The sequence below is a fragment of the Emys orbicularis genome, assembly GCF_028017835.1.
Source record: "Emys orbicularis isolate rEmyOrb1 chromosome 21 unlocalized genomic scaffold, rEmyOrb1.hap1 SUPER_21_unloc_2, whole genome shotgun sequence".
NCBI classification, from domain to species: domain Eukaryota; kingdom Metazoa; phylum Chordata; order Testudines; family Emydidae; genus Emys; species Emys orbicularis.
The window spans coordinates 251,941-271,981 of NW_027045156.1; the positions used below are offsets into that span (position 1 = coordinate 251,941).

General features: G+C 71.2%; 1 protein-coding gene across 1 annotated transcript; it reads left to right on the forward strand.

Annotated features, from left to right (window-relative positions):
* Window positions 1-1,988: 1,988 nt before the first annotated feature.
* KDM5C (lysine demethylase 5C) lies at window positions 1,989-19,779 on the forward strand. The gene is given in 28 exon segments (XM_065423061.1): window positions 1,989-2,129; window positions 2,132-2,362; window positions 4,505-4,582; window positions 4,952-5,074; window positions 5,820-5,990; window positions 6,350-6,484; window positions 7,327-7,450; window positions 7,525-7,709; window positions 8,148-8,306; window positions 8,502-8,621; window positions 9,127-9,285; window positions 9,567-9,748; window positions 9,993-10,155; window positions 10,778-10,897; window positions 11,116-11,310; window positions 11,395-11,576; window positions 13,388-13,512; window positions 14,107-14,254; window positions 14,367-14,463; window positions 14,810-15,168; window positions 15,623-15,761; window positions 15,908-16,087; window positions 16,575-16,715; window positions 17,207-17,722; window positions 17,951-18,008; window positions 18,917-19,116; window positions 19,370-19,564; window positions 19,771-19,779. Coding segments are annotated over 28 exon segments (4,635 nt in total).
* The last annotated feature ends 262 nt before the right edge of the window (window positions 19,780-20,041 follow it).

Genomic DNA, 20,041 nt, shown 5'->3' on the forward strand with positions numbered 1-20,041 from the left:
TCCCCCACTGTGTCCATGGGACATGAGCGTCTCAGAGGTGTTGTATCTCAGCACCAGGTGAGCCATCCCCATGTGGCGTTATGTGCGGCTGTTCCCCACCGCCCTGCCCCAGAGGTGGCTGCATCTCCGCGCTGGGACAAGGACGTGGGGAACAGGGGCTTGTGACACCAGCTGGGCTGAGACCCCAACATGCCTCGTGCCCCCATCTGGCAGGGGAGGGGTCAGAGTAGGACTGAGCTGCTGAGGGGTGGGGAGGGGCTAGGGGGCTGGGGAGTGGGGGGGGCTGAGTGTGGGAGGCGGAGGGGTTAGGGGCCTGGGGAAGGGGGTGGGATCTGGGGGTGGGAGGAGGAGGAGGGGTTGGGGTCTGGGGAAGGGGGAGGGGCAGGGTTTGGGGGGAGGAGGAGGGTTTAGCGGTTTGGGGAAGGGGGGGTGGGTGGGGTCTGGGTGTGGGAGGAGGGGTTAGGGGGCTGGAGAAGGGTCTGGGTGTGGGAAGGGTGAGGTGGGGGGATGAGGGGGTGGGGCTGGCGATGGAAGGAGGGGTAGGGTAGGGTGGGAGGAGGAGGGGTTAGGGGGCTGGGGAAGAGGGAGTGGGGGGCTGGGTGTGAAAGGGGCGGGATCTGGGTGTGGGAGGGGTTGGGGTGGAGGAAGGGGAGGGGAGGAATGGGGAGGGGGCTGAGAAGGGGAGGACTGGGGTCTGGGTGTGGGAGGAGGAGAGGTTAGGGGGCTGGGGAAGGGGTGGGGGAAAGAGGGGACGGGGTGGCAATGGAAGGAGGGGTAGGGGAGGGAGGGAGGACGGAGGTTAGGGGGCTGGGGAAGGGATGGGGTCTGGGTGGGGGAGGAGGAGGGGCTCGGGAAGGGGAAGGGGCGGGGTGTGGGGGAGGAGGAGGGGTCTGGGTGTGGGAAGGTGGAGGGGTGGGGCTAGCGGTGGAAGGAGGGCTAGGGGAGGGTGGGAGGAGGAAAGGTTGGGGTCTGGGGAAGTGGGAGGGGCGGGGTGTGGGAGGAGGAGGGGTTAGGGGGCTGGGGAGGGATAGGGTCTGGGTGTGGGAGGGGTTAGGGGTCTGGGGGAGTGGGTGGGGTCTCGGTGTGGGAGGGGTTAGGGGTCTGGGGAAGGGGGAGGGGTGGGGTCTGGGTGTGGGAGGGGGAGGGGTTAGGGCGCTGGGGAAGGGGGAGGGGTGGGGTCTGGGTGTGGGAGGGGGCTGGGGAAGGGGGAGGGGTGGGGGAGGGGGAGGGGTTAGGGGGCTGGGGAAGGGGAGGAGAGGGGTGTTGGGAAGAGGGGGCGGGGCTGGGAGATGGAGGGGGGGTGGGCGGGGCAGGAGCCAGGTATCAGGGGGCGTGGTCTCATTGAGCCCCGCCGCCTCCTCCCCTTCCTGTTTTCCCTCCCTGGGCGCACGCGCAGTTTGGCCCTTTAAACGTGCGCAAGAAGTCCCGGCTCCCCCCTCCCCGGCCCGCTGGCTCCCCTCCCCGGCGGAGGCGACGGAAATATCCCTCCGCCGAGGACTATTTCCTCTCCCTCCCGCCGCTCCTGCCGCCTCTCCGGGGGCCCGGCGCCCGACCCGTCCCCTCAGAGTTGGGGGGTTCTCGACCCCGCCCGACCCGTCGGGGCCGCTCCCGAGCCGCTCCGGCCGCCCCTCAGGGGACCCCCCCCCGCGGCGGAGGGAGACGCCCTGTGGCGCCGGCGGCGGGCAGGCGCAACGAACCCCAAGATGGCGGCGGCGGGCAGGCCGGGGGGAGCCGGCGGGGCCTGAGCCGGGGCAGGGGGCGGCGGCAGGCACCGGGCCGAGGAGCGGGGAGCGGGAGCACAGAGGAGGGCGGCGGCGGGGTCCCGGGTGGGCGGCGGCGGGTGAGGCGGCGAAGGCGGAGGGATCCGCGCGGGGCCTAGGCCGGCCGCAGGCCTCGGGCTCGAGTAGACGCGGGGGGGGCCGGGCCGGGCATGGCCCCCTGAGGGGCGGGGGGCAGCCACGGCGCGGCGGCGGCGGGGCGGGCAGGACATGGAGGAGCGGGCCCCCCCCGCCCGGGGGGAGGAGCCGCCCCCACCCGCGGCGGCGGCGGATCGGGCCCCCCCGGCGGAGGACCCGGGCCCCAAGGCCGAGCGGGGCCCCCCGGCGGAGGAGCGGGGCCCGCGGCGGGCGGGGGGGGGGAGGAGCGGGGCCCCAAGGCGGAGCGGGGGCCCCGGGGGGGGCCGGGCGAGTGGGGGGGCCCCTGGGCCGGGGGCGAGGCCGACCCCCCCGAGGATTTCCTGCCCCCCCCCGAGTGCCCCGTCTTCGAGCCCAGCTGGGCCGAGTTCCGCGACCCCCTGGGCTACATCGCCAAGATCCGGCCCATCGCCGAGAAGAGCGGGATCTGCAAGATCCGGCCCCCCGCCGTGAGTGGGGCTGGGCCGCTATGGGGCGTGGGGGGGGGGTCAGGGCCCGCTATGGGGGATGGGGGGGGCAGTGCCCGCTATGGGGCGTGTGTGGGGGATGGGGGGGGTCAGGGCCCGCTATGGGGCGTGTGTGGGGGATGGGGGGGCAGTGCCCGCTATGGGGCGTGTGTGGGGGATGGGGGGGGCAGTGCCCGCTATGGGGCGTGTGTGGGGGATGGGGGGGGGCAGTGCCCGCTATGGGGCGTGTGTGGGGGATGGGGGGTCAGGGCCCATCATGGGGGGTGAGCGCCAGTGCCCGCTGGGGGGGCCTAGAGGCTGCCATGAGGGGCATCGGGGGCACAGGCGGGAAAGGGGGGTAGTGCTGGGCATGGGGGGCAAGCCCCGCGTGGGGGGCGGACGGGCAGTGGTACCTCCCGTGGGGAGAGGTGGCCGGGGTGCCTGTGCCCCCCTTGGCCCGGGGCCGTGGGGGGCAGGGGTGAAGACTCGCCATGTGCAGGTGGTGGGGGTGTCAGGGGCCGCTGGGTCATGGCAGTGCCCCCCGGGAACACAGGGGCACAGGGAGTGGGGTGGCCGTGGGTGACGGTACCCGCCGGGGGGGCGCTGAGGATCCGGCTGACCGGCCGGGCCAGCGCTGACATGGCATCAGGTTGAAACGGGGGGGGGGCGTCCGTGGCACGGCCGGGCCTCCTAGCTCCTCAGGGGCCCCTGCCGGCCTCAAGACCCCCCCCAATCTCCTGGGGCTCTGGGATCTGTGGGGTCCCTGTGGGGAATCTCAGATTCTCCCCCCCCCATGCCTAATATCAGTGACACGTTCAATATGGCTGCCACGCTCCAGCCTTTGTCTGGTAAACAGTGTGTGTGGGGGCCTGACAGCTAGAGAGGTCCTGCCCCGGAGATCTGGGGAGCAACCCCCCAACATGGGACCCACAAGCCCCCTCCCTCAACCCCCATCTTCCCCCCCCCCCTTGTTTCTTTTGTGGCTTCCTCTTCCATCCTCCCAGCTGGGCTATTGTGATGGCTCTGGCCTGGCCTCTTCTCCTCCCAGGCAGCCGGGCAAGTGGGCTCGCTGGGTGGGGGGAGGGGATCTGGGGTTTGGGGGGCAGATCCAAAAGTGGGGGGCTTCCCTGGGGAGGATCTTTGGGGCAGCTCACTTGTCCCGTCCCTCCCTGGCCCTGTCTTGGTTAGATCGGGTTGGTGCAGGGCATTGGAAGGATAGGTTTGAATTCGGCCTGCGTCAGTTTCAGTGGCCTGCGTCGGGTTGCGCATCTGATCCAGAGGCTGGGGTCCCCCCCTTTCAGAAATGGGGGTGAGGGGAGCGATTGCCCGGCTGGGCTAGTGAACGCTGTGCTGGGCTCCTGACGCCATTGGCTGCCGTCCCCTCCCCTGCCCCCCAAAGATGCTTGATTTGGCCACTGGAGTGCCAGGAATGGCTCCTGCTGGTCGCAGACCCGGGCAGCCTTGGTCTTAGATCTCAGGTGCCAGGAGAGAGATTTTAGGGTTATAAACTGGTATGTTTACCCCAGAGGTGGCTGCATCTCCTGTCCCTGTGCAGTGTTCTGTGCAGCTGTTCCCAGCCACCCCGCCCAAGAGGTGGCTGCATCTCCGTGCCGGGCAAGCTGTCCCCGTGCAGTGTTATGTGCGGCTGTTCCCAGCTGCCTGGTCCCTGCCCTAGAGGGAGCTGCATTCCCATGCCGGGGGAAATGCAGATATTTTTGGATAAAGCTTTGCCTGGCCTTAGGGGTGCTAACCCTGGGGTCGGGGCAGGTGCCCTCTGGCACTAGCGGGCTGGGATGGGAGAGGTGTCCAGTCTGCTCTCAGCCATTCGCCCTCCCTTAGCTCCCCTCCCTGCCGGCGTGGAGGCACGAGGTGGTCCTGGCAACAGACACCCTCCTGCCCCCCACTGGAGGGGACGGACCCTGCTCTGTGTTAGCCCCGATCCCCTCCATGGGGGCCTGCAGCCCAGCGTCCCCGGGGCGCTGAGCACTCGAGCATGGCCAGGCATGTTCAATCAGGCGATACCCGTTGGCAGAGGGCTGCCCCTGCGGACGGTGCTTGGGAAGAATCTTGGGGGGTCCGAAGGCAGCATTGTCTGCTCCAGCAGCCTTTCGTACTAAGCCCCCTCCTTTTCCTGTCTCTCCCCAGGACTGGCAGCCCCCCTTCGCTGTGGAAGTGGATAACTTCAGGTTCACCCCACGCATCCAGAGGCTTAACGAATTGGAGGTGAGCTGGGAGGCAGTGCCCATGGTGGTTGCTGGGTGGCTGTTCCCCTGCTGTCCCTGCGTGGTGTTATGTGTGGCTATTCCCCTGCTGCCCTGCCCCAGAGGTGGTCGCATCTCAGTGCCGGATAAACTATCTTTGTGTGCCGTTATGTGTGGCCGTTCCCAACTGACCCGCCCCAGAGGTGGCTGCATCTCCGCGCCAGGTGGTACTCTGACGCATTAGCTCTTGGCCTGAAAGGCCCCCCGCGATGTCAGTGCTGTTTCCCGGCTCCCCGTCCTTGTGGGGGGGCTGGGCTGGGCTAGAGAGTGGCAGCGTGGGCTGGAGAGGTGACACCCAGGCGAACTGCTTCCCTCCCCTCCCTGCCCCCAGGCGCAGACGCGGGTGAAGCTGAACTACTTAGACCAGATTGCGAAGTTCTGGGAGATCCAGGGCTCCTCGCTCAAGATCCCCAACGTGGAGCGGCGCATCCTCGACCTCTACAGCCTGAGCAAGGTAGGGCGGGCGCTGGGGGGGCCGGCAGCGCCGGGGGGTGTCCATGGGCTGGGGGCGCTGGCAGCACCGTGGGTCAGGGGAAGGGTGCCGGCAGTGCCAGGGGGTGTCCACAGGCTGGGGGCGCTGGCAGTGCCGGGGGTCAGGGGAGGGGTGCCGGGGGTTGTCCACCGGCTGGGGGCACTGGCAGCACCGTGGGTCAGGGGAGGGGTGCCGGCAGTGCCGGGGAAGGTGCGGCTTGGAGGCCAGAGGTGCCAGCAGCCCCGGGGCTGGGGTCTGCATGTCGGCCTGGGATGCTAGCAGAGCTGCAGGTCAGGCTGGGTCGCAGTTGAGGGAGGGGGCCGGCAGCACTGGGGGGGCGATCTGTGGGTCGGGGGAGGGGGCCAGCTGCACCGGGGGGATCCGTGGGTCGGGGGAGGGAGCAGGCCACACCGGGGGGATTCGGGGGAGGGGGCCGGCTGCACCGGGGAGATCCGTGGGTCGGGGGAGGGAGCAGGCCGCACCGGGGGGATTCGGGGGAGGGGGCCGGCTGCACCGGGGAGATCCGTGGGTCAGGGGAGGGGGCCGGCTGCACCGGGGAGATCCGTGGGTCGGGGGAGGGGGGCCGGCTGCACCGGGGGGATCCATGGGTCGGGGGAGGGAGCAGGCTGCACCGGGGGGATCCGTGGGTCGGGGGAGGGAGCAGGCTGCACCAGGGGGATCTGTGCGTCGGGGAGGGGGCCAGCGGCTCAGGGCTCTCTCCCCCCAGGTGGTGCTGGAGGAGGGGGGCTACGAGGCCATCTGCAGGGACCGGCGGTGGGCTCGCGTGGCCCAGCGTCTCGCCTACCCCTCCGGCAAGAACATCGGCTCCCTGCTGCGCTCCCACTACGAACGCATCATCTACCCCTACGAGATGTACCAGTCAGGGGCCAACCTGGTGGTGAGGGGGGCTGGGGCTGGGGCTGGCCTATTGGTGGGGGCGGGCAGGGTGCCTGGGTTCTCTCTCTTCTGGGAGGGGAGTGGGGTCTAGTGGTTAGCGAGGTGGGGGGAGGGTGGCTGGGAGACAGGACGCTTGGGTCCTCTCCCAGGTCTGGGAGGGGAGTGGGGGCTAGTGGTTAGCGAGGGGGGGCGGTTGGGAGCCAGGATGCCTGGGTTCTCTCCCAGCTCTGGGAGGGGATCTGTGCCAGGCTCTGTGGTGCCAGGCACCAAGGAAATCGCCCGGGCCGTGCCAGCGCCTGGTGCCACCGTCCCCCCTGGGGCTGGGGGGCCGTTGGGGTGCTAACCCCCGTGTCTCCCCAGCAGTGTGACGCCCGGCCCTTCGACAGCGAGGAGAAGGACAAGGAGTACAAGCCCCACAGCATCCCCCTGCGCCAGTCCGTGCAACCCTCCAAGTTCAACAGCTATGGGCGCCGGGCCAAGCGGCTGCAGCAGGAGGTGAGTGCCCCCCCCCCTCTGGCCGGCCCCCCGGCCCCCGCAGGTCTGGGGCAGGAACCAGGACGCCTGGGTTCTCTGGCAGGGCAGTGGGGTCCAGTTGTTAGAGCGGGGTGGGGGGCTAGGACTCCTGGGTTCTCCTGGTGCCTGTAAACTTGCAGGTGGTGTTATGACCCACTCGCCCCCACTCCTCTCCCAGAGCCAGGAGAGAACCCAGGCGTCCTGGCTCCCAGGCCCACAAGCTCTAACCACTACATCCCACTCCCCTCCTAGAGCCAGGGGGAGAACCCAGGCGTCCTGGCTCCCAGGTTGCCCCTCCCCCCTCTAACCAGTAAGCCCCACTCCCCTCCAGAGAACCCAAGAGTCCTGGCTCCCTGCTCCGCTTCTCTTTGTACCTGTTTGCCAGCAGCTGGGGGGGGGGGGGGGGTTGTCCATCCTGGCTGCAAATCTGGGGTGACCCCTCAGTGCACCCCCCCAGCCCATCGCTGAGGCCAGCGCCCCCCACCCCCATTTTCTTGCCCTTTTGCAGGAGTCCAAGGCCTGCCCCGAACCTGCCAGCTCCTCGCCTCTGGTAGCTGAGCAAGCGCCCGTGGCCTGGGGACAGTTCCTGGCGTCTGTCCAGACCCCCTGCCTCAATCTCTGTGCCCCCCCCCCCCCCCGCTGGGCCCGAGTGGGACCGCACCTCCCAGCAGGCCCTGCTCCAGCCCAGTGCATTGTGGGATAGCTCATGGCCCCCTCTTCCCCCCTCCCTCCCCCCCCCCCCCCCCCGCTGCCGGTTCCTCTGGGGGGGCTGGGAGTGGGGGAGCCGGAGCCCCGCCCCTGCTGACTCTGCCCCGCCCCCACAGCCAGAGCCCACGGAGGAGGACATCGAGAAGAACCCGGAGCTGAAGAAGCTGCAGATCTATGGCGCCGGCCCCAAGATGCTGGGCCTGGGGCTGGTGGCCAAGGACAAGACCCTGCGGAAGAAAGGTGAGGGGGGGGGGCCGGCCTGGCGGCGAGGGGTGGGGGCCCGGCCCGTGCTGACTCCTCTCCTTCCCCCCCAGACAAGGAGGGTCCCGAGTGCCCCCCCACGGTGGTGGTGAAGGAGGAGCCCCCCGGGGTGGATCCCCGGCCGGAGCCGGCGTCGCCCCGCCCCTTCCTGGAGGTGAAGGAGGAGCTGCGGCACAGCCCGGAGCCCTGCACCAAGATGACCATGCGCCTGCGCCGCAGCCACGGCAACACGCAGTTCGTAAGTGGGGGGGCGGGACCCACCGAGCTGGCCAGGCCCCTGAGGCGGGACCCCCCCGAGGCAGCCGGGACCCTGGACCGGGACCATCTTAGCCGGCCGGGACCATCTGAACTGGCCGGGCCCCTGGGCTGGGACCCCCCGAGATGACTGGGCCCCACTTCCCTCCTGAACTGGCTGGGCCCCTGGATCTGGACCCCCAAACCGGCTGGGACTCCGGCCTGGTACCCCAGACCTGACTGGGCTGCACTCCGACCTCCTGAGCAGGTGGGGGCCCCCGAGCTGACCGGGCCCCCCAAACCTCTGAGCTGGCTGCGTCTCTGCATCCGTGACCCTGAGCGTGCCCCTCTGAGCCAGCCCGTGCCTGCCCCGCAGCAGGTGGGAGCTGGTGCCCCCCGGGGCGCTAGGCTCAGTGCCCCCTGACGCCCCCCTGCCCTGCAGATCGACTCGTACGTGTGCCGGATCTGCGCCCGCGGGGACGAGGACGACAAGCTGCTGCTGTGTGACGGCTGTGACGACAACTACCACATCTTCTGCCTGCTGCCCCCCCTGCCCGAGATCCCCAAGGGAGTCTGGCGCTGCCCCAAATGCGTCATGGCGGTGAGCGGGGGCGGGCTGGTCTCCTGGGGCTGATCGGGGGGGAGGGGGGGGGCAGAACCGGGCTGGCTGGGCCCCTGGGGCTGAGGGGGTCGGGGGGATGGCCTGGCTTCCCCAGCTGCAGGCCCCTGGCCCTGTGAGTCTCCGTGGGGGTCCCTGCCCCCCGGCCCTGACACTCCCCTCCCCTCCCCCCGGCAGGAGTGCAAGCGCCCCCCGGAGGCGTTTGGCTTCGAGCAGGCCACGCGGGAGTACACGCTGCAGAGCTTTGGGGAGATGGCCGACGCCTTCAAGGCCGACTACTTCAACATGCCTGTCCACGTGAGTGCCCCCGTGGGCGCCCGGACGCCAGGGTTCTCTGCTGGCTCTGGGAGGGGAGAGGGGACTGGTGGTTAGAGCAGGGGGGGCTGGGAGCCAGGACTCCTGGGTTCTCTCCCCGGCTCTGGGAGGGGAGTGGGGGCTGGTGGTTAGAGCAGGGGGGGCTGGGAGCCAGGACTCCTGGGTTCTCTCCCCGGCTCTGGGAGGGAAGTGGGGGCTGGTGGGTTAGAGCAGGGGGGGCTGGGAGCCAGGACTCCTGGGTTCTCTCCCAGCTCTGGGAGGGAGTGGGGTCTAGTGGTTAGAGCGGGGGGGAGCTGGGGGCCAGGACTCCTGGGTTCTCTCCCAGCTCTGGGAGAGAGTGGGGTCTAGTGGTTAGAGCAGGGGGGACTGGGAGCCAGGACTGGGAGGGGAGTGGGGCGAAGTGGTCAGGGCGGGGGGCTGGGAGCCCGGATGCCTGGCTCCGGGCTGTGGCTCTGTGCCCGTGCCCACCCTTGCCCCCCCCCGGCAGATGGTGCCCACGGAGCTGGTGGAAAAGGAGTTCTGGCGCCTGGTGAACAGCATCGAGGAGGACGTGACGGTGGAGTACGGCGCCGACATCCACTCCAAGGAGTTCGGCAGCGGCTTCCCCATCAGCGACAGCAAGCGGAGGCTGTGCCCCGAGGAGGAGGTGGGGACCCCCAGCCAGCCCTTTACCTGCCTTTCCCACCCTCAGAGCCCTGCAGGCCCTGCCCCATTCCCTGACCCCCTCAGCCAGCCGGCGCCCCCTAGAGGGGCCTGTGCCCTATTCCCTGCCCCCCTGAACTGCCCTGGGGCCAGATGGGAGCCAACGCTCCCTAGAGGGGACAAACGCCATGCCCCGTTCCCCACCCCCTCAGCCAGCTGGCGCCCCCTAGAGGGGACAGGCCCCCTAGTGGCAGTGGGGAGCTCTGACTCCCCCTCTCCCGGCAGGAGTACGCGGCCAGCGGCTGGAACCTGAACGTGATGCCGGTCCTGCAGCAGTCGGTTCTGTGCCACATCAACGCCGACATCTCGGGCATGAAGGTGCCCTGGCTCTACGTGGGCATGGTCTTCTCCGCCTTCTGCTGGCACATCGAGGACCACTGGAGCTACTCCATCAACTACCTCCACTGGTGGGGCCCTTGGCTGGGGCGGGGGGTGGAGAATGGGGGAGCGGAATTGGGGGTCACTTGAGGGTTGGCGGCTCCCCCCTGACCCCGGGGCACTGTCCCCAGGGGCAAGCCCAAGACGTGGTGGGGGATGTGGGGTTGGCGGCTCCCCCCTGACCCCGCGCTCTCCCCAGGGGCGAGCCCAAGACGTGGTATGAGGTGGGATGTGGGGTTGGTGGCTGCCCCCCTAACCCCGTGCTCTCCCCAGGGGCGAGCCCAAGACATGGTATGGGGTGCCGTCGTTCGCGGCCGAGCACCTGGAGGACGTGATGAAGAAGCTCACCCCGGAGCTGTTCGAGAGCCAGCCGGACCTGCTGCACCAGCTCGTCACCCTCATGAACCCCAACACCCTCATGGCCCACGGCGTGCCGGTGAGTGCCCCACCCCCTGCGCTGCCCCGGCCCCGCCCCCTGCGCTGCACCCGCTCGTCACCCTCATGAACCCCAACACCCTCATGGCCCACGCGTGCCGGTGAGTGCCCCGCCCTCTCTGCCCCAGCCCCGCCCCCCACATTGCACCAGTTCGTCACCCTCATGAACCCCAACACCCTCATGGCCTATGGCGTGCTGGTGACTGCCCTGCCCTGGCCACGCTGCCCTGGCCACGCTGCCCCGGGCACACCCCCTGCGCTGGCCTGGCCACGCCCCCTCTGCCACGCCCCCCCGCACTGCCCCAGCCACGCCCCCACGCTGCACCAGCTCATCACCCTCATGAACCCCAACACCCTCATGGCCCACGTGCTGGTGAATGCCCCACCCCCTGCGCTGCCCCAGCCCCGCCCTTTTTGCCACCCACTTGCTGCCCTGGTCACTCCCGCTTCCCTCCTGCGGCCAGGTCCCCACTGCCTGCCTGCGCCTTGGCACCCCCCACTGTGAACCGGGCCCCCGCTGTGTTCCTGCTTTGGCCATGCCCCAGCCTCGCCCCCCAGCGCCGGTCCCCTCACCTTGCTCCCAACCTGCCCTTCCCACTCACTGCCCCCTCCCGGCCCCACAGGTCGTCCGGACCAATCAGTGTGCGGGAGAGTTTGTCATCACCTTCCCCCGGGCCTATCACAGCGGCTTCAACCAGGGCTACAACTTCGCTGAGGCTGTGAACTTCTGCACTGCTGACTGGGTGAGTGCGCCCGGACGCCTGGGTTCTCTGCCCAGCTCTGGGAGGGGAGGCGTTCTAGAGCGGGGGGGACTGGGAGCCTGGACTCCTGGGTTCTCCCCCTGGCTCTGGGAGGGGAGTGGGGTTTAGTGGTTAGAGCGGGAAGGGGGGGCTGGGAGCCTGGACGCCTGGGTTCCGATGATGACGAGCCCGGACTCCTGGGTCCCTCCCTACTTCCGCAGCTGCCGGCCGGGCGCCAGTGCATCGAGCATTACCGTCGCCTGCGCCGCTACTGCGTCTTCTCGCACGAGGAGCTGATCTGCAAGATGGCCGCCTGCCCCGAGAAGCTCGACCTCAACCTGGCGGCCGCCGTGCACAAGGAGATGTTCATCCTGGTGCAGGAGGAGCGCAAGCTGCGCAAGGCCCTGCTGGACAAGGTGGGGGGCGTGGGGGCGGGGCTGGGGGGCGTGGGGGCGGGGCTGGGGGGCGCAGGATCCGTGCTTACCGCTCTCCCCGCCCAGGGGGTGACGGAGGCAGAGCGCGAGGCCTTTGAGCTGCTCCCCGACGATGAGCGCCAGTGCGACAAGTGCAAGACGACGTGTTTCCTCTCTGCGCTGGCCTGTTACGACTGCCCCGCCCGCCTGGTCTGCCTCTACCACATCCACGACCTCTGCAAGTGCCCCAGCAGCCGCCAGTACCTCAGGTGGGCCACGGGGGACCCAGGAGTCCGGGATCCCAGCCCCGGGCCCTCCCCCGGCCGGCCACAGGACCCAGGCCCTCCCCCAGCCGGCCACGGGACCCAGGAGTCCAGGATCCCAGCCCCGGGCTCTCCTCCAGCCAGCCACGGGATTGAGGAGTCTGGGATCCTAGCCCCAACCCTTGTTGCAGTTGGCCACGGGATCCACGAGTCTGGGATCCCAGCCCCGGGCCCTCCTCCAGCCGGCCACGGGACCCAGGAGTCCAGGATCCCAGCCCCGGGCCCTCCTCCAGCCGGCCACGGGATCCACGAGTCTGGGATCCCAGCCCCGGGCCCTCCTCCAGCCGGCCACGGGATCCACGAGTCTGGGATCCCAGCCCCGGGCCCTCCTCCAGCCAGCCACGGGACCCAAGAGTCCAGGATCCCAGCCCCGGGCTCTCCTCCAGCCAGCCACGGGATTGAGGAGTCTGGGATCCTAGCCCCAACCCTTGTTGCAGTTGGCCACGGGATCCACGAGTCTGGGATCCCAGCCCCGGGCCCTCCTCCAGCCGGCCACGGGACCCAGGAGTCCAGGATCCCAGCCCCGGGCCCTCCTCCAGCCGGCCACGGGATCCACGAGTCTGGGATCCTAGCCCCAACCCTTGTTGCAGTTGGCCACGGGATCCACGAGTCTGGGATCCCAGCCCCGGGCCCTCCTCCAGCCGGCCACGGGACCCAGGAGTCCAGGATCCCAGCCCCGGGCCCTCCTCCAGCCGGCCACGGGATCCACGAGTCTGGGATCCCAGCCCCGGGCCCTCCTCCAGCCGGCCACGGGATCCACGAGTCTGGGATCCCAGCCCCGGGCCCTCCTCCAGCCAGCCACGGGACCCAAGAGTCCAGGATCCCAGCCCCGGGCTCTCCTCCAGCCAGCCACGGGATTGAGGAGTCTGGGATCCTAGCCCCAACCCTTGTTGCAGTTGGCCACGGGATCCACGAGTCTGGGATCCCAGCCCCGGGCCCTCCTCCAGCCGGCCACGGGACCCAGGAGTCCAGGATCCCAGCCCCGGGCCCTCCTCCAGCCGGCCACGGGATCCACGAGTCCGGGATCCCAGCCCCGGGCCCTCCTCCAGCCGGCCACGGGATCCACGAGTCCGGGATCCCAGCCCCGGGCCCTCCTCCAGCCGGCCACGGGATCCACGAGTCCGGGATCCCAGCCCCGGGCCCTCCTCCAGCCGGCCACGGGACCCAGGAGTCCAGGATCCCAGCCCCGGGCCCTCCTCCAGCCGGCCACGGGACCCAAGAGTCCAGGATCCCAGCCCCGGGCCCTCCTCCAGCCGGCCACGGGACCCAAGAGTCCAGGATCCCAGCCCCGGGCCCTCCTCCAGCCGGCCACGGGACCCAAGAGTCCAGGATCCCAGCCCCGGGCCCTCCTCCAGCCGGCCACGGGACCCAAGAGTCCAGGATCCCAGCCCCGGGCCCTCCTCCAGCCGGCCACGGGACCCAAGAGTCCAGGATCCCAGCCCCGGGCCCTCCTCCAGCCGGCCACGGGACCCAAGAGTCCAGGATCCCAGCCCCGGGCCCTCCTCCAGCCGGCCACGGGACCCAAGAGTCCGGGATCCCAGCCCCGGGCCCTCCTCCAGCCGGCCACGGGACCCAGGAGTCTGGGATCCTAGCCCCAACCCTTGTTACAGTTGGCCACGGGACCCAGGAGTCCGGGATCCCAGCACCAGGATCTCCCCCAGGTGCCATGGGACCCAGGAGTCCGGGCCCCAGCCCCTCCCCTCTCCCAAGTGGTACTTGGGGCTCCCCGAGCGGCCCGGCTGACCCTGTGCCCGCAGGTACCGCTACACGCTGGACGAGCTCCCAGCCATGCTGCACAAGCTGAAGGTTCGGGCCGAGTCCTTCGACACCTGGGCCAACAAGGTCCGAATCGCCCTGGAGGTGGAGGATGGGCGCAAGAGGAGTAAGCGCCCGCGGGACTCCTGGCTTCCTTGTGGGGGGGAAGAGGGGGGGTCTGAACCCACCCACGGGCCCCTTTCCCGCCCCGCCTGAGTGCTGGCTTGTGCCCCACTCCCAGCCCTTCCCCACCTCCCCGAGCTGGGGAGAGAACCCAGGAGTCCTGGCTGCCAGCCCTCCCTGCTCTAACCACTACTCCCCACTCCCCTCCCCGAGCTGGGAAGAAAACCTAGGAGTCCTGGCTCCCAGCCCTCCCCCCTCCCCTTCCCCCACTAGCCCCCACTCCCCTGCAGGCTGGGAGAGAACCCAGGAGTCCTGGCTCCCAGCCCCCCCCCCCAACTCTAACCACTAGCCCCCACTCCCCTCCCTGAGCTGGGGAGAGAGCCCAGGAGTCCTGGCTCCCAGCCCCCCCGCCCCCCCGAACTCTAACCACTAGCCCCCGCTCCCCCCCAGGCTGGGAGAGAACCCAGGAGTCCTGGCTCCCAGCCCCCCCTGCTCTAACCACTAGCCCCCACTCCCCTCCCTGAGCTGGGGAGAGAGCCCAGGAGTCCTGGCTCCCAGCTGCCGGCGGGGCGGGAGCCTGAGCCGTGTCTCGTTGCAGCGCTGGAGGAGCTGCGGGCGCTGGAGTCGGAGGCCCGCGAGCGCAAGTTCCCCGACAACGAGCTGCTGCATCGGCTGAAGAGCTGCCTGGCGGAGGCCGAGCGCTGCGTCTCCGACGCCCTGGGGCTCATCAGCGGCCTGGAGACCGGGTGAGTGGGGGCTGGGCAGGGAGCTGGGCCGGCGGGCTTCCTGACCCCTCCCGTTCCCGGACCCCCGGTGGCGGGCAGTTCCTCAGGCTAACCCGGCGCCCCTCTCGCCCAGGGTGCCCGCCGTGCTGCTGTCGCTGGAGGAGCTGCGCACCTTCCTGGAGCGCATGAGCAGCGTGCCCTGCGTCATGCACCAGCTGGCCGACGTGCAGGTGAACGGGCACCGTGCCAGGCGGGCATGGGCTGCGGGGGGGCAGGGCCTGACTGGGGAGCTGGGTTGGGGGTACTTGGGGCCAGCCCCGCCCTGACTCCCTCCCCCCTGCCCCCACAGGCAGTGCTGGAGTGGGCAGGGTGGGGAGATGAGGCTGGGTGGGGGGGGTTACCCGGGGCGGGGTTGGGCCTGACTCCCCGACCCCCACAGGCGGTGCTGGAGTGGGCAGGGGGGGAGATGAGGCTGGGGGGGGGGGGACCTGGGTGCGGGGGGGGGGGGTTACCCAAGGGCGGGGCTGGGGGGGGGTACCCAGCCCCACCCTGACTCTCTTCCTCTCCCCCCCGCAGGCGGTGCTGGAGCGGGCGCTGGCATTCCAGGAGGAGGCACAGGAGGCCCTGCGGGGGCTGCCCGCCAGCGCGGCCCAGCTGCAGGGGCTGGTGGCGCGGGGGGCGCGCTTGGGCGTGGCCGTGCCCGAGACGCGCCAGCTGGAGCGCCAGGTGCAGCAGGCGGCCTGGCTGGAGGAGGTGAAGCGGGCGCTGCGCTCGCCCCGCGAGCGGGTGCCCCTGGCCCTGGTGCGGGGCCTGGCCCAGGCCGGTGCCACCGTGGCCCCCAGCCCGGCTGTGGAGAAGGCCCGAGCCGAGCTGCAGGAGCTGCTGACCATCGCCCAGCGCTGGGAGGAGAAGGCCCATCTCTGCCTCGAGGCCAGGTGAGGGGCCCGGACGCCTGGGTTCTGGGGGCAGCAGGACCCCTTGGTTCTCTTCCTGGCTCTGGGAAGGGAGTGGGGCTGGGAGCCCGGATGCCTGGGTTCTGTCCTCAGCTCTGGGAGGGGAGGGGGACTGGTGATTAGAGCAGGGGGGCTGGGAGCCCGAATGCCTGGGTTCTCTCCCCAGCTCTGGGACGAGAGTGGGGGCTGGGATCCAGGACGCCTGGGTTCTTTCCCTGGCTCTGGGAGGGTGTGGGGGCTGGTGATTAGAGCAGGGCGGGGCTGGGAGCCCGGATGCCTGGGTTCTCTCCCCATCTCTAGGAGGGGAGGGGGGCTGGTGATTAGAGCAGGGGGGCTGGGAGCCCGGACGCCTGGGTTCTCTCCCCAGCTCGGGGACGGGAGGGGAGCTGGTGATCGGAGCTGGGGGACCTGAGCCGTCTCCCCTCCCCCCCCCCAGGCAGAAGCACCCCCCGGCCACGCTGGAAGCCATCATCAAGGAGGCGGAGAACGTCCCCGTGCACCTGCCCAACATCCTGGCCCTGAAGGAGGCGCTGGCCAAAGCCCGGGCCTGGATCGCCGATGTGGAGGAGATCCAGGTGAGCCATGGGGGGTGTTGGAGGGGGTTTCTGGGGGATCTTGGGAGACCAGGTGCTTGGGGGTGGGGCTCGGGGGGGATGGCAGGGTGAAGCTGGGGCCTGTGGGGGGAGGCGCTGACCTTTTCCCCCCTCCTCCCCCCCTCCAGAACGGGGATCACTACCCCTGCCTGGACGACCTGGAGGGGCTGGTGGCCGTGGGCCGGGACCTGCCGGTGCGGTTGGAGGAGCTGCGCCAGCTGGAGGTGCAGGTGGGCACGGCGCACTCCTGGCGCGAGAAGGCCTCCAAGACCTTCCTCAAGAAGAACTCCTGCTACACCCTGCTGGAGGTGCGTGGGGGGTCTGCGGCTCCCGGGGCAGTGGGGCATTGGGTGGGGGGGCTCTGGGTCCCATGGGGCAGTCTGGGGCTGTAGGTCCTGGGGCGCAGTGGGGAGCTGTAGGTCCCAAGGGGCAGTCTGGAGCTCTGGGTGGGGCTGTAGGTCCCAGGGGGCAGCGGGCGGGGGGGCTGTAGGTCCCAGGGGGCAGCGGGCAGTGTTGGGGCTGTGGGCCCCATGTGGTGGCTGTGGGGAGGGTCGTAGGTCCGGGGGGGGGGGAGGGGGGCAATGGGCGGGGGGGCTGTGGGTCCCAGGGGGCAGTCTGGGGCTGTGAGGGGGGCTGTAAGTCCCATGGGGCAGAGGGCAGTGTTGGGGCTGTGAGCCCCATGTGGTGGTTGTGAGGAGTTCGTAGGTCCCGGGGAGGGGCAATGGGCAGGGGGGGCTGTGGGCCCTATGGGGAGGGGAGGCACGGAAGGCAGAACCCAACCCCCCTGCCCCCCAGGTACTGTGCCCCTGCGCGGACGCTGGCGCGGCCAGCCCCAAGCGCACCAAGTGGCGGCGGGAGCCGGAGCTCGGCCTCTACAAGTCGGACACCGAGAGCCTGGGGCTGTCGGCTCAGGACCTGCGGGACCCCGGCTCTGTGGTGAGTGGGCGGCAGTGGGGCCTGGCCCCTCCGGGGGCGGGGAATGGGGCACGGGGCCTGTCCCCTCTAGGGGCACCAGGAGAGACATTGGGGTGAGCTAGCAGGGGGGTGGGGGGGAAAGGAGGGGAGGTTGGGGGTTGGTGGGGGGAGGTGGGAAAGGTTGGGGGGCAGGGAAGGAAAGGCGAGACAGGCTGGCAGAGGGGCTGGCCCCTCTGGCATAGGGGAGCGACAGCGGGCAGGGAAGGAAAGGGGAGGCTGGCAGAGGGGCTGGCAGGGGGACTGGCCCTGCTGCCATGGTGGGGCCGGCAGCGGGCAGGGAAGGAAAGGGGAGGCTGGCAGGGGGGCTGGCCCTGCTGCCATGGGGGGGCCGGCAGCGGGCAGGGAAGGAAAGGGGAGGCTGGCAGGGCGGCTGGCCCTGCTGCCATGGGGGGGGCCGGCAGCGGGCAGGCTGCCCCCCCCACCCACACTGAGCGCCCCCCCGGTCCCGGCAGATCGTGGCGTTCAAGGAGGGCGAGCAGAAGGAGAAGGAGGGCATCCTGCGGCTGCGCCGTGCCAACGCGCTGAAGCCCGGCCCGCCGGCGCCCGGCCCCCCCTCCTGCGTGTGCGGCCAGCCGCCCGGGCCCAGCATGCTGCGCTGCGAGCTCTGCCGCGACTGGTTCCACGCTCCCTGCGTGGCCTGGCCCCGCCTGGGCGCCCAGAAGCCCTCGCCCGCCTGGTGGGAGTGGGACGCTAAGTTCCTGTGCCCGCTGTGCCAGCGCTCCCGCCGCCCGCGCCTCGAGACCATCCTGGCCCTGCTGGTGGCCTTGCAGAAGCTGCCCGTGCGGCTGCCCGAGGGTGAGGCCCTGCAGTGCCTGACGGAGCGCGCCATCACCTGGCAGGACCGCGCCCGCCAGCTGCTGGCCTCGCCCGAGCTGGCCGGGCCCCTGGAGCGCCTGGTGGCCTTGCGCCAGCGGCTGCACGGGGACGCCGGCGCCCTGCGGGAGACCAGCCGCAACGAGCAGCCCAAGGTGAGGGGGGGGCGCTCGCCCCAGGCAGTTGGTGCCCGGCACTGGGGGGAGGTGGGTCCCCATTATAATAAGCCTTTGCTCCACCCCAGAGTTGGCCGATCTCAGCGAGGGATCCCCAGGCACCAGACCCCCTAGATTTGGATCCCTGTGGCGGGGGGGGGCAAGGGGGGGCGGGCCATGTGCTTGTCTCACCGCTCTGCCCCTTCTCCCCTCCTCTCCTCCCTGCAGCTTTCCCTTGAGAACGGGGACACCACGCCACCGGAGAAGATGGGCCCCTTCACCTCTGGTAACGTGCCCCACATTTTCTCTGCGCCGGGGGGGGCAGGGGCTGGCACCGAGTGTGCCGGACAGAGGGAACGATTTAGTGTGGGGGGGGTAGCAGCTGGCACTGAAGGAGCAGTGGGGGGGCGCTGGCTGGCACCGAGGGGCCAGTGGAGGGAGGCGGCGCTGGCTGGCACCGAGGGGCCAGTGGAGGGAGGCGGCGCTGGCTGGCACCGAGGGGCCAGTGGAGGGAGGCGGCGCTGGCTGGCACCGAGGGGGCCAGTGGAGGGGGGGCGCTGGCTGGCACCGAGGGGCCAGTGGAGGGGGGCGGCGCTGGCTGGCACCGAGGGGCCAGTGGAGGGAGGCGGCGCTGGCTGGCACCGAGGGGCCAGTGGAGGGAGGCGGCGCTGGCTGGCACCGAGGGGCCAGTGGAGGGAGGCGGCGCTGGCTGGCACCGAGGGGCCAGTGGAGGGAGGCGGCGCTGGCTGGCACCGAGGGGCCAGTGGAGGGAGGCGGCGCTGGCTGGCACTGAGGGGGCCAGTGGAGGGGGGCGGCGCTGGCTGGCACCGAGGGGCCAGTGGAGGGGGGGCGGCGCTGGCTGGCACCGAGGGGCCAGTGGAGGGGGGGCGGCGCTGGCTGGCACCGAGGGGCCAGTGGAGGGGGGCGGCGCTGGCTGGCACCGAGGGGCCAGTGGAGGGGGGCGGCGCTGGCTGGCACCGAGGGGCCAGTGGAGGGGGGCGGCGCTGGCTGGCACCGAGGGGGCCAGTGGAGGGGGGCGGCGCTGGCTGGCACCGAGGGGGCCAGTGGAGGGGGGGGGCGCTGGCTGGCACCGAGGGGGCAGTGGAGGGGGGCGGCGCTGGCTGGCACCGAGGGGGGCAGTGGGGATTGCGGGCTGGGCCCATTTCCCCCCTCACCGCCCCGTCCCCCCCCCAGACCTGGAGGCGCTGGGCACGGCGCTGGCGCGGCTGCAGGGCCCGGTGCTGGAGCTGCCTGAGGGGCCGCGGCGGGCGCTGGAGGAGCTGCTCCTGGAGGGCGACCTGCTGGAGGTGACGCTGGACGAGGGGCAGAGCCTCTGGAGGCTGCTGCAGGCCGCCCGGGCGCCCCCCGTCGACACCTTCCGCCACCTGCTGGAGGTGAGGGCAGGGGGGAGCTGCGGGTCGAGTCACCAGTGAGGGTCACCGGCAGGGCTGGGCGGGGCTGCGGGTCGGGTGTGAGGAGCACCAGCAGGGCTGGGGGGCGGGGGGCTGCGGGTCGGGCGTGAGGAGCACCGGCAGGGCTGGGGGGCGGGGGGCTGCGGGTCGGGACTGAGGGGCTCCGGCAGGGCTGGGGGGAGTTGCGGGGCTGCAGGGGGGGCCCCGTCCCGCTGACATGTCCTGTCGCCCCCAGCTGGAGCAGGCGGAGCGGCGCGGGGCCCGGGCGCGGGGCCGGGATGCTGAGCGGCGCCGGAAGCGCCGGGCCGAGCGGGGGGAGCTGCCCCCCCTACCGAAGGAGGAGTTAGAGCCAAAGAGGAGCCGGGAGAGCGAGCCCCCCGATGTGGCCCCCCCTGGGGCCGGCACCGACCACAGCCAGAACGGCGTTGGGGTGAGATTTGGGGTGCTACGGGGGCCCCTAGGGCTGGGGGGAGGGCGTGGGAGGGGGGTTCTGGTTGCCATGGGGGGCCCTGGAGCTGGGCGGAGGAGGCTGGGGGCCCCGTCTGACTCCCTGGGCTGAAATCCGCTGACCATATGGGTGGGGCTCCGTGGGGTCCCCCCACCCTCGCTAACCCCCCTCCCCTGTTGTCCCCACAGCAGTTGTGACGCCGGCCCCCTCCTCCGGACCGGACGGCTGACGTGATGGCGCCCTGACTGGTGGGGGGGGGGGGGGGGCAGGGGGCGGAGCTGACCCCCCCCAGGACGCTCCCCGCCGGGGACCCCGGCCCGGACTCTGCCCAGTGATGTAATTATTTTACGTTATCCTTCCTTTTGTATCATGGATACCTCGGCGCAGAGACTGGGAGTGGGGGGGCCAGGGGGCGCCGTCCCCCAGAACTGTGCCCCTCCGGATTCACCGTGGACGTCT